Source organism: Piliocolobus tephrosceles, chromosome 3, assembly GCF_002776525.5.
Source record: "Piliocolobus tephrosceles isolate RC106 chromosome 3, ASM277652v3, whole genome shotgun sequence".
Classification (NCBI taxonomy): domain Eukaryota; kingdom Metazoa; phylum Chordata; class Mammalia; order Primates; family Cercopithecidae; genus Piliocolobus; species Piliocolobus tephrosceles.
In genome coordinates, this window is record NC_045436.1 from 159,061,970 (window position 1) to 159,075,820 (window position 13,851).

The 13,851-nt window shown below is 37.0% G+C and overlaps 1 protein-coding gene across 1 annotated transcript in view; it reads right to left on the bottom strand.

Moving 5' to 3' along the window:
* Positions 1–8,136: 8,136 nt before the first annotated feature.
* TBC1D19 (TBC1 domain family member 19) overlaps positions 8,137–13,851 on the bottom strand; it is a 164,374-nt gene continuing 158,659 nt past the window's right edge. The window contains exons 20-21 of the mRNA XM_023223043.2: positions 9,324–9,394; positions 8,137–8,344 (exon numbers count right to left, since the gene is read on the bottom strand). Of these exons, the coding sequence (XP_023078811.1) occupies positions 8,270–8,344; positions 9,324–9,394 (146 nt within the window). The 3' untranslated portion in view covers positions 8,137–8,269. The remainder of the gene's footprint in view (positions 8,345–9,323; positions 9,395–13,851) is intronic.

Here is a 13,851-nt window from a genome sequence, read left to right on the forward strand (position 1 = left end):
CTTAGAATTTTATTTTTGGCTTACATTCGATCATTAGCAAAACCACACAAGAGAAATTAGACAGGTAGAATCACCTACTTTATAAAAAGGGTTATTAAAACAATGTGAACTTATTATTTTCATATGTTACGGTTAATACAGTAAACTTCATTTAGCTGAGAGGAGATGGATTGTCTCTTATTGCTGTCACCAACTATGACCCACATAGGAGCTTAAAACAATACAGCATTATTGTCTTACAGTTCTGGAGGTCAAAAGTCCTACAATCAAGATGTCAGTAGGGATACATGCCTTCTGGAGGGTCACGGGGAGACTCCATTTCCTTCCAGCTCCTAGAGGCTGCCTGTATTCCTTGGTTCATGGACCCTCCCTCCATTTTTAAAGCCAGCTGTGTGACACCTTCAAATCCCTCTGTGACTCATACCCTCCTGTTTCTCTGTTGCACTTTCAATTATAAGAACACTTGTCATTACATTGGGCCCGCCTGATAATCCAGGATAATCTCCCCATCTCAAAATTGTTAATAACATCAACAAGTCCCTTTTGCTGGTAAGGAAACACATACAGCGTTTTCGGGAATTAGAACTGAATATCTTTGAGGAATCATTATTTTTCCTATCACAGGAAGGATGGCGCCATTACTTTAAGAAAGAAGTGCTAAGATTCTATTGTCATAGGGGGTACTGTCTCTTACCACATTTGATACTGAAAAAGCAATCACATGAATACCTGTATACATTGAAGGCCCAGCACAGTACCTTGCTCAAAGTATTCAATGTTTGTTGAGTAAGTATATGTACACCATATATCTAAGAAAAAAAGTTTTAAGGATAAAGAATAGTTGAATAAGTAATTAAAAACCATTTTCTAATTAATATGAAAAAGGCATTGATAATACCTGAAGCCAACTGTTTAAGTTAAAAGGATAATTTTAAGAAGCCATGTGAAAGATCAGCAACATAAAACTTAACCTATCTTCTCTGTATTTCAATATTGCTCCCCACTTCCTTCTGAATCCGTCTCACTTTCTCCTACTGTTTTATTTATTTATTTATTTTGAGACAGAGTCTCACTCTGTCCCTCAGGTCGAAGTGTGGTGGCACAACCTCAGCTCACTGTAACCTTCATCTCCCAGGTTCAAGTGATTCTCCTGCCTCAGCCTCCCGAGTAGCTGGGATTACAGGCATGTGCCACCATACCCAGCTAATTTTTTTTTTTGTATTTTTAGTAGAGACAAGGTTTCACCATGTTGGCCAGACTGGTCTCGAGCTCCTGATCTCAAGTGATCTGCCCACCTTGGCCTCCCAAAGTGCTGAGATTACAGGCGTGAGCCACTGTGCCCATCCTCCCCCATTGTTTTATACCTAAATTGGCCAAACTATTGTTTATAAATATTGAAAAATATTTGTTACACTTTTTCAAGAAATAAGTACATTTCCTTTAAACTTAGGTGAGCTGCAACACTTCTGTATTCAATTGCAAGTTCTAGTCAGTGAATAAGGAAAGAAAAAGAGTATACGTATTTGAAAGAAACCAAATTTTATTTATTTATGGATGACATACTGTATATATGGAAAATTCCAGGGAGGCTACAAAAAAGGATAGTAGAAGTAGTAAGCTTCGCAAGGTCTCAGGATGCGAGGTCAATATAAAATATCAATTGTATTTTACATCGTAATAACAAAAGATTGGAAATTAAAATAAAAATATCATTATTTAAATACAATAGCATCAAAAAATGTGAAAGAAGTAGGGATAATTTTAACAAAATATGTGAAAGAATTGTACACTGAAAACTACAAAAGATTACTTTTGTAGTAATCTTTCGCAAAATTAAAGCAGTTCTAAATAAATAGAGAGATACACCATGTTTATGGATTGGAGGACTCAACATTGTTAAAGATATCAATTATTTCCAGACTGATCTATTAAGCCAGTGCTATCTCAATAAAAATCAAAGCGGACTTTTTACTTCTTTTGGTGCAGATTAAAATGTTCTCTAGAAATACGAAGAAGCTAGAATGGCCAAATAATTTTAACATACGTGAATAAAGTTAGAGGACTTACACTACCTGATTTCAAGATTTACTATAAAACTACAAAAATCAAGAGAGTGCAATATTGAAATTAGGTTAGAAAAAAATTCATGAACAGAATAGAGGGTCCAGAATCAAGCCCATATACATAATCAGTTAATTTTATACAAAGGTAGTGATGTAAAAGGGAAAAGACAGTCTCTTCACAAATGGCTTATATTCATATGCAAAAACAAAACCTCAACCCTTAACTTGCACCATACACAAAAATTAACTTGGAAAAAAAGGGATCATAAACCTAAATGTATGAGTTAATCTTTAAAGTTTCTAGAAGAAAACAGAGGGCAAACAAATCTTTGTGACTTTGACTTAAGCAAAGATTTCTTGGAGAGGAAGCAAAAAATATAAACCATAAAAGAAAAAAACAGATAAACTGAACCTGAACAAAATTAAAACTTTTTCTCTTTAAAAGACAGTTAAGAATATTAACTATCTCATAGTTAAGAAAATTAACTCTCCTATAGGCTGGGAGAAAATTTTGCAAATCATATGCTGCATCCAGAATAAAGACTCCTTACAACTTTGTTTTGAGACAAGGTCTCACTCTGACATGCCAGACTGGAATGCAGTGGCGGGATCACAGCTCACTGCAGCCTTAACTTCTAGCCTCAAGCTATCCTTCCACTTCAGCATCCCACCCCCACCCCCAGTAGCTGAAATGACAGGTGTGTGCCACCATGACTGGTTAATTTTTTTGTAGGGACATGGTTTTATCATGTTGCCCAAGCTGGTCTTGAACTCCTGGGCTCAAGCCATCTGCCTGCCTTGGCCTTCCAAAGTGCTGGGATTATAGGTGTGAGCCACCACACCCAGCCTATAACTTAGTAAGATCATTGATTTAAAATGGACAAAAGATTTGAACAGATACTTTACAAAAGAATATGTATAAATGGCAAATAAGTATGAAAATATGCTCAATATCATTAGGAAAATACAAATTAAAACCACTTATTAGAATGACTAATATGACAACACCAAGTGTTGGTAGTAAGGATTGGGAAATACGAACTCATATACTGTTGGTGGCAATGTAAAACAGTAGAACCACTTCAGAAGAGTGTGGAGGCCTCCTTCTAAGTTAAACACGTGCTCACACATAACCCAGAAATCCTACTCCTAAGGTATTTACCCCAGATAAATGAAGATATATGTCCACATGAAGGCTTGTGCACAAATGTTTATAGTAGCTGTATCCATAATACACCCAAACTGAAAACAACATGAATGTACATTAACAATGGTAAATAAACAAATTGTGAAATACTCATACAATGAAATCCTAGGCAGTAATAAAAAGGAATGAACTACTGATCACATAATATGGATGAATCTCAAAACATGCTGAGCAAAAGAAGGCAGACACAAAAAAGTACATATGGATGATTCCATTTACATGAAACTCTAGAAAAGATGAATCTAATCTTTAGGGACAGAAGCAGATGAGTGGTTGGAGTGAATGTGTATATGGGGGATTGGATGGGGAGGGGCACAAAAGGAACTACTTTGGGTGATGGAAATGTTCTATACCTTGATGCGGTGGTGGTGACATGGGTATATATATTTGTTAAGCCTTATAGAACTGTACACTTAAAATGCATTTTATTTTACATAAAATATACATATAATTTTATTGTACATTAAATTATACCTTAATAAAGTTAACTTAAATGAAAAAAAAGAGTGACTGAATCATTTCATTTTTCCATCTGAAAATATTCTTTCCTTTTGGACTTCCAAAGGCAACTCCACAAGTCAACTTGGTGGGTAAAATAGCTGTGTGACACTGGATAGGCAAATTCCTTTATCGATAAAATTAGTGAATTAGAATAGATGACTTCATTTGTTCATTCAATAAACATTTACTAAAGCCTATTACGGGGCAAACACAATGCTAGATTCTAGAGATATATGGCTGAAAAAGAATCCAATTTTGTCCTCAAGGAGTCACAGTACAGTGGCAGTGAGGACAAGCTAACTTGATTATAATACATCTCATGTATATGTAGGGGTTGAGGATTCATAAGAGAAGCAGTCTTCCCTGATGATGCAACACCTGAGATGGGTTTTGATGTACAAGTAACTTGAGTTAGGTAAAGAGGGAAGAGAAGGCATTCTAAGCAGAGGAAGCCGTAAGGGCAAAGGGCCAAAGGCAAAATATGTACCTTGTATTAGGTACTTCGAGTAGTTCAGTAGGTCTGAAATATACAATTTTTCCTTGTAAGGTCATGGTTGTGTCTTTATTAGAAGAAGTTAAAATATATACTACTCTAGTTTGAGCAGTGTGTAGACAGGAGTTCTATACCAAATAATGATACCCCTATTATTGTGCATCACCTAAAAGGAAAATAACTGCCATCAATTAGCATCCTTTTTGTTGCAAAGAAAATCCTTTGGGTCTTGTAAATAAAACAGTTCAGAGGTAGACTGGTGCAGCAAGATCTGGGGATCAACAAGGCCAAAAGAGCAGCTTTTCCTTCTCTCCATTCCTAGACTGCAGCAGCTACACACCCTACATTCTTTCTTTTTCATATCTAGCTTCCCTGAAAGATTAAACCAAAGCTTCCTAATTAAGTTTCACTAACTCCCACTGGTCTCAGATTTTGCGTTGGTCCTGAAGCAATCCCCTTGGCCAGAGGACAATACATGGTGACTACTTGGCTAGGACCCAATGGTCCTGGGGATGCAAGTCAGCCTCACCTGATGCACATGGGGAAGGGGTAGATCGCTAAAGAAAAATCAGAACATTTGTGGAAGAAGGAAGACTAGATACAAAGGAGAAATTATGTTTTATAGAAAACAGATCCCAACAATTTCTGAGTAGGTCAAGGGATACAGACATATATGGACAAATTTCTGCTTGCATCTTCCACATTTAGGACAGACAAGTCAATGAAAACTGCCTTCAGAATAAAGTGACAAAATCAGAACACATATCCAAAAAGGTATCAGTTAATACTATAAGCATCACATGAGTGGATGAACAGTTTTATAAGAACAAGGAGAAGGGCATAATTAATTTAATTTACAGGTTCCATGTTATCTTCACAACAGAGAAAAATTTTTGAGGGAGGCCTTGAGAAATGGAGAAGATTTTGGCAGAAACAAAATGAAGAGCCATATCTGGTTGAGAATCAGCATGGAACCTAGTGAGGCTGAAGTACAGGATAATGGATCACTGTGGGAACATAAGAATGAAAAGGTCAAGCAGTGAAGACTTTTTCCTGTTATGCTACAGAGCCTAGCCTTTATCCTTTAAGCAATGAGAAGCTGTTGAGTTTTTCAAGCATAGAAGTGGCACAATCAAATCTGCATTCAGAGAACTATAGGACTAAACTAGATTAGACACTTCTTAATGCAAGAAGGAAGGAGATAAATCTGGGGGGAGAGATAAAGCTAAATTCTGAAGTAGAAGGCTGAGACAACTCAAGCTTAATGGTCTCTGTTTTCCCTGCAAAATAGGAGGAGAGAGCACATACTGAGTGTGGGGTGTTGCGAAGTTAAGACAAGCTGGAAATTTCAATTAGCCAGAACACTGCATTACCAAAGCATTCTCAACAAAATAATTGAAAACCATTATTCAATAAACTCTTCCATACTATAAAGTCATAACATATCACATTAGTGGGTGAACTGACAACCTGAAGAACTGCCTATTAGGCTACACCAATGCCAATGTATCACTAGTCACTCCAATCTTTGTAATCACTGGCAGAGCAGTTGTGAAGGGGGTGTCAGGGGTTGGGAAGAGATGGCACAGGAGGACGCAAGAGAAAGGAAGTCAAATGAGGGAGCCTAAGGAGGTGTGGTTAAAGATGGAGTGGACAGGTCTGGCGTGGTCACTCAAGCCTGTAATCCCAGCACTTTGGGAGGCTGAGGTGGGTGGATCACTTGAGGTCAGGAGTTCAAGACCTGGCTGGCTGACATGGTGAAAACCCGTCTCTACTAAAAATACAAAAAATCAGCCAGGTGTTATGGCACATGCCTGTAGTCCCAGCTACTTGGGAGGCTGAGGCAGGAGAGTCACTTGAACCCAGGAGGTGCAGGTTGCAGCGAGCCGAGATCGCATCACTGCACTCCAGCCTGGGTGACAGAGCCAGACTGCATCAAAAAAACAAAACAAAACAAAACAAAAAATAGCGTGGGTAAGGCAGCCCAATGACCCTCAGTTCAGTGTTTTAACAAGCAGCCAAGCTTGGCAGAGAGGGGTCTGGGGAAGCAGCAAAGTGGGTGGTTGTCAACCAGGTCTGGCTTTGGGATTCAGATTCAGATCTACTGCCTAGAGCCACCTGTTTCAAATGAAAGGATCTGCTATGGCGTGGTCCATTCATTTTTACAGACAGAGTCTTAAATTATCAGGTTAAATGATAGAAATGCTAATGAAATTGTGCAGTCTTCATCTATCATCTTCTACTACTTGTCCTTAAAACGTCATATACAAACTAAGTACCAACAATATCCTTCATTTGCTTGGTGCTTTGCAGTTTTAAAAATTACTTTCAAATATAGTATTTTCTTATTTGGTCCTACAGGTCCTTACCTACCTGTAAGGTAAACGGAGCAGATACAATAATTTTCTACCATTTGTTACCAGTCCCTCAACCCCAATTACAGATAAGAGAGCTTAAATTATCTAGGGATTTACAGGAGGACCAAAATTCCCCCATCTGATTCTCCAGTCTAGTGTACTAGACTATTACATTGCCTCTTTAAAAAAAGCTAATGCATATTCTCCTAAAGAAAAAAGTCAAAGATGGGCATGTCTGTATGCACGTGAACCAGATCATTTAAAACTCACTCTCTTCCTAATATTTAGCCATTTTCTGAGTAGATAATAGTCATGGGTGTGTGCTTGTCCTGTCAATTAATGTACATTCAGAAACAAAGAATGGAAAAGCATAGGATTATAACTGTATCACCTTCAAAAGCAATAAAATGGGGTTTATTAAGAATCAATCATGGAATAAATTATTATTCAGCTCTTAGGAAATCAACAAGCATTTTTCCTAATATATACTGCCAAAATAAAAGACTCATAAAATACATTTGGGTAAAAATAAAATTCTAGGCAATCAATAAGAGTATCAATCTACTGATTTACAGTTTTAGTGAAGTGATCAGCATCTTAAATTTGAAACTAAAATCAAAGGACAATAGTTTTCAGACTTTTTCCTCCATATTACAGAAATGGTAGGTCTTTAGGAAGTAATACAAAATAAGACCCTTCACTTATAATAAAGCCCAAATTAAGGCTGATGCCTTGCATAATGTCTGCAGTTTAGAATGAATGCCTACTACCTACTTTTAATCTCTCTCAGGGGCTCTGCCCCAGAGTATATCTTGTGAAATCAAGCTTCAGCAAAAGTGAATGTGGTTTTGACTCCTCATTCTCTTGGGTGTCTTCCTTGTATAGTTACAAAGTAACAGAAGCTGGCAACAGGCCTTGGCAATGTCAAGTCTTCTAAGCAAGAGAATGAAAGGTGAGAGGTGAAAAGGGATCAACTATAATTTTCTGACTTTCAGAGAGTCAAGCATAAAATATTGCCAGATGGAGACAATTGTATTCGACCTTCCCCAGTAGACATGTTTAAAGAGAGAAATAAAATAGAGAGAAATGTAGAAAATCCCTGGGGTGTAAAAAGTTGCTTAAAAACATCATTTAAGCAATTTTTGAATTCCTACTTAAAAACATTATCTTTTTCAAGTGTTCTCACACCCTACTCCACCCCTGGCTCTGAGTGAAGAGCAATTTATGAGACAAAACAATACATTATCTAGAGATAAATTTATAAACTGACATAAAAGAATTATCCAAGAAGCTACATTACCTCTTGAAGTTTATTACAGTATCTTTAGTTCTTATTGCATATATTATTACATGCCATTTACAAGTCAGGATTATATATATTATAATATTATATATATATATATAATGCTAAATTTAGCAGAAGTTGTGTTTATTGCTTCTCTCTTGAAAATCAGCAGCATGCGATGCAATATTTGGTGCAGAGTTATTGTTTCAAAAAGTGAGAAACTACTTAGGTTTAACTGAAGAGGGAACATGATCTTTATTGGCTTATATGCAAAGTTTCATTTTGGTTTTATGCAGAGTTTGCATAGTTCATGATTTGTTTCTAATGAAAAACTAGATGTGTTGTCAGTGACTGTGAAGAAGATCAGGTGACAGTAGCAAACAGAAAAATTTGAAGAAGAGGCATTACTTTTAAAGTAGAAAGGTCAGCAAGAACTGCCTGAAACAAAACATAAAAAGAATTATTAATAGCAAAGCGAAGTCTATGAAATAAAGTAAACATAATTACTATGTAATTTTGACACTAAGCTCTTCTTTGGATTTGTCCTAAATCTTAGTACCAAAGCTACAACTTTCCTTCTCTTTTCAGAATATCTTAATGGTAGTACATGTGCAAATGCTAAAACATGCTGTAGAAAATAACCTGGATGTTAGCCTCAGTCTTCTTCAAATATACAAGGTAGCAAGAGTTTATAACAGGTTTAACATTTCAACTTGCTTCTATAAATAAGCGTACATTATGATTCCTAGTCCTGTTATTCTAGTGTAAGGACTGACTGACTGCAGGAAGTCATTTTGAGATGGAACTAATGTTTATTCAGTTGTAAGATGCATAAACATCCTCTTCCCTTTAAACAAAAATGCAGGCAGCTATTTTAAGGAAAAATTTATATTTCTGTGAAAGATAACAAATAGAATAATACAGTAAGCACTATTTAATTGAACCATATTTCAGGTATAAATTATATCACTGAAAAGAAAGCAGCTTTAAATAATTAACTCACAATTTTAAATAACCAAAAAAGCCCATGTATCTTCACTATATCACCCAAATACATGCTCTTTAACTCCCTCAAGTAATTTTCCTTCTGTAAAAATAATGCATCGACATGAACAATAAAAGATGCAACATAAACCCCAATTGTTTCTACTAAAATTACTAGGTATCTGGTTTCCCATATGGTTATAATGGTTTCCTATAATAATCTTGTTTATTACTCTTTCATAAGAAGATTTTTCTCAAGTAATTAAAGAAATCTGAATCCTTAAGTATTATTAGCTCATAACTTAACAGGTTTTACCCGAGTTAAAAAATCTGGCTACAAGTAATGCGTGTCCTATGCATCAGACACTAAAATGACAGCCTGGCAATCCCTCAGAAACTATTTCCATCCCATCTGAGTGAAACTTATCCTTACTTCAGCTGCAGCCAGTGATGTCACCTCCATCAGGTTCACTGCTCGGAAAGCAAACACGGCAGCTGCCAGCACTAGAAAAGAATGCACACTATTTCAACTGTTCGCCTACTCATCAGCCCGGCACGGTTACTGCTATGCTAAGCCCAAAACCCACTGCACGGAAATTCAGAACTAGTGCTTTACACGACCGACCACATCCCTGCATTCTGAGTTAAGGTCTTATGATGAACAGAAATTGTCTGCTCTAGAGAACAGTGACTGATGGCCAGACAAACTGAACACCATGGTTTTGAGAAAAAGAAAAATTCAGTGTTCTTTAAAAAGGCCATTTTATAAGTTATTTCTTTCAAACCTACAACTGAAACCATTTTAAAATGGCATGAAGATCTAATGAGTCTTTTTTTTTTTTTTTATAGAGATGGGGTCTTACTATGTTGCCTAGGTTGGTCTTGAATTCCTGGGCTCAAGTGATCGTCCTGCCTCACCCTCCCAAAGTGCTGGGATTACAGGGGTGAGCCACTATGCCTGGCCTAATGACTGTCTTACTGATTAAGGTTTATTTATTGCAGGTATTTCTTCCTAATGTTGTAGAGAGGCTTCTGAAATGTTATATGGAGGCTGAATTTTTAAATAGATGTTTCATATGTACCAAGGAGGTGTCCTGATAGAAACGTGGCTTTAAAGCCTTTTCTTAAAAAATATTTTTATAATTACTCGTTATATTTTTATAAACAGCACTGACTTTCTTAGAGTTTCACAAATGGATATATCTGTATGGAGGGCTGCTGTAGGATTGATACTGACATTTAATTTAATGTTGGCTACAGGAAAAAAGATGTGAAACTTCAAAAAAATCCAAACATTACAAGACAACTTAAAGATCAATAATATACATTAAGTAGAAAACAACATTGGAGGCCAGGCATGGTGGTGCACACCTGTAGTACCAGCTAACTGGGAAGCTGAGGCAGGAGAAGTGTCTTGAGCTCAGGAGTTTGATAGCCTGGGCATCATGGCAAAAACCTGTCTCTTAAAAAAAAATTAAAAACAACATTTGGATTATTGTTTCCATTAAACATATGCACATGGAAAAAGAGCAATGCTAACATGCAAAACTTATATAACCTACTGTAAAACTCCATGTGAGGGAGTGAGTCATAAACAATAGAAGGACCCATTTAAAAGGCAGGTGACCCTGACAAGGAGATGGTACTGCTTGGAGCTAACTCTTGACTTACCTCCTTTTCTCTCCATCACCAGTGATGGTAGTGGATTCTCTACCCAACAAGTCTTTGAAGTTTAGGAAATTAATGGTAAGAAATATTCAAAATACTGGGCACAGTGACTCATGTCTGCAATCCCAGTGCTCTGGGAGGCTGAGACAGGAGGATTGTGTGAGCCTAGGAGTTGAAGACCAGACTGGAAAACAAAGCAAGACCCTGGTGTCTACAAAAAATTTAAAAAATAAGCCAGGCATGGTGGTGCATGCCTGTAGTCCCAGCTAATTGGGAGACTGAGGCAGAGGAATGCTTGACCCCGGAGTTCTAGGCTGTAGTGAGCTATGCTTGTGCCACTGCGCTCTAGCCTGGGTAACAGAGTGAGACCTTGTCTCAAAAAAAACAAACAAAAAAACCCCAAAAAAATGAAAAAGAAATATTCAAAATTATTTGGAAGACTGGTTCCTAGGTATACTGCATACCTAATGCAAACACATATATTTTTTAAAATACATTTTTACAAAGAGAATAAGTAATTCTGATACTAATTCTGTGAGTTAAATACTATTAATAGCCCATTTTACTAATATAGAGAGTGAGGCCTAATAGTGAGTGGGGTGACACGTGGAAAATAGTATAAAGCCAATACTCAACCTTGGCTCTGGAGTTGTGCATCTAACCACTATGTGAAGACACTATTGAGGCTGAAAGTAAGCAGCAACCACCCTTCTCTGACATGATAATCTGTGCGCTTTCCTAAGAATCATTGGCTCTGCTGTCTATCAGAATTGACTTTCCAGAGATGGCATGAAGGATGCTGTTACAGTGGTCCTGGTCATTGTGCCTGAGGAACAGAAGTCAGCAGCAAGGCCTCTTAATTTCCCCAGATAAAGGCCAAGTGCAACCAGTGACTGGGAAGCACAGGCACTTTTCTAAGGGACAAGAGATTTTGGACAGTCAGGCAAAAAAGCATTAGAACTCCTTAGAGAGAAAAATTCTGGAGAAAAAGATGGTAATGGTAAAATGGTAAAAAGTCAAGTCAGCTGCAGTTAGTGAATATGTAACAGGAGATACAAGAGATCTGCAACAAAGGATTTACTCCTTAACTGAAATGGAGAAAACATGAATACTTTAAAGTCACTGAGTTTCATGTTTACATGAATATCAAAGAAAACTACTTCTGTAGACCAGCAATTTTTTACAGCTTCCTAATACCTGGAATAATATTTTGTATAGTGCAGGCATTTTAGCAGTTAAAGAATATGATTACTACTTCCTTTTTTGTGTATAATTGAACATAGTTGCTGAAAGCTTGACAGGTTGGCCAAATTTTCTGCTCCAGCAGGAAAGAGTTTTACATAGTGGAAAACTGTTTCTCCAAAGGTAGATAAGAAGGGGAAAAAGAGCAGTTCACTAATTGACCTCAGCATCCAAAATGCTTATGTGCTCATAACCTTTATTTATCTTGGTGTCACATCACAGAAGTTCCTTTCCATCTGCTTCATGTTTGGTTTGCCCAGCCCTTCCACAGGACAGGCTTGTTTGCCAAGGGAGGAAAGGTCTACACTTTGGGATATTTTCAACTGAAATTATGCCTCATATGAAATATAGAGGCTCTAATATTTTCTTTTGGTCTTATTACTTTAATTCTAAGCAATTCTATCAAGAACATTAAGATAACTTTGCTTTAAACTGTTCTTCAAAAGGCTCTAATTAATTCACAATTAAAGCCAGTGACATTTATGAAAATATTTCTCAAGACTGCATAGTAACCCACTTGATCAGAAAAAGGTGGTTCCAAAATACTCATACCAAAGGTATATGAAATAATCAAAACTAATTTATATACATTTACATGAAATTATTTACCCTGTGGTTCTTTATCTGAATTCCATGGTAGGGGAGCTTCCTTCAGTCTAGTTCCATTTCTAGATGTTCCAGAATTCTTCCCTGTAGATTTCTTAAAGCACTCAGGGAAAATGGGTGGAAGCAATAATGCAGACTACATTTCTACCTATTCTTCAGTAACCTTTTCATTAATTATTGAGCTCACAGAAGAGTGCCTGGCTTAGAGCAAATACAGTATTCAACATACATTTATTTCTCTGTTCCTTCAGTTTGCTAAGGGGTGATAAGGCACAGAATGAGAGAATTTAAATTGAAAGAGGGCTTGAAGGTTTTCTAATTCAACATTTCTTTCAAGGTATGAAACCTCTTGACCCTTCACATCACAGTTAAAGAACCTATTCTACTTTTTGAAAGTCCTAATTATTAAAAAGTATTTTCTTATACTGAGCCCTCCTTTTAAACATGCTTTAATGTCTCTTTAAAATGATACTGAGTGCTATACACAGTACTCTTCAAATTTTCTGGTACACTCAGAGGACAGACATTTGGTTAAAAGTCTTCAATTCTTTCACTTGAGAAATGACAGGAGAAAACAAGGCTACTTAGCTTGGAAAATAGAAGACTTTGGGGACAGGCAAAAATGTGAGAGTAGAGAAAACATGATAATTACCTTGGTTTAACAGGAGTACATTTTAATGAGCCATATTATCCAGAAATGAAATGGGCCACCAGGTAAGGCAGGGATTGCCCAATACTGAAGTGTCCCAACAGAGGATAAGAACAGCTCATAAACAATGTTTAGAAAAAGTTATACTCAACAATCTTGAGGATTCCTTCTCTTGCTAGATTATATATGTTACTGCCATTCAGCCAAAAGAAATGAGGGCAGACCATTATTTCCTAACTCATATTTGTACAGGTTTTTTAAAAAATTGAGAGAGAAGAAAACTAGAAGTTGCTAAAAATATTAATCAGTGATATCTCTCATTATACCAGGGGAACTACCACCCAGGGACATATGCTACCCAGTATCTGTAACTCTAGACCTCTCAGCATTCAAGAATATGTGAAGGCTGGGCGTGGGGGCTCACACCTGTAATCCCAGCAATCTGGGAGGCTGAGGCGGGTGGATCACTTGAGGTCAGGAGTTTCAGACCAACCTGGCCAACATGGTAAAACCCCGTCTCTACTAAAAATACAAAAATTACCTGAGCGTGGTGGCAGGCACTTGTAATCTCAGCTATTCAGGAGGTTGAGGAAGGAGACTCACTTTAACCCAGGAGGTAGAGGTTGCAGTGAGCCAAGATTATGCCACTGTACCCTAGCTTGGGCGACAGAGTGAGAGTGTCTCAAAAAAAAAAAAAAAAACCCGAATATGTTAATATGGTAACTAGAGAATCTTCCTATCATATTCTTCTTCAACTAAGCTTTATTTCCACAGCAGCCCAGAGAGGTGATTTTAT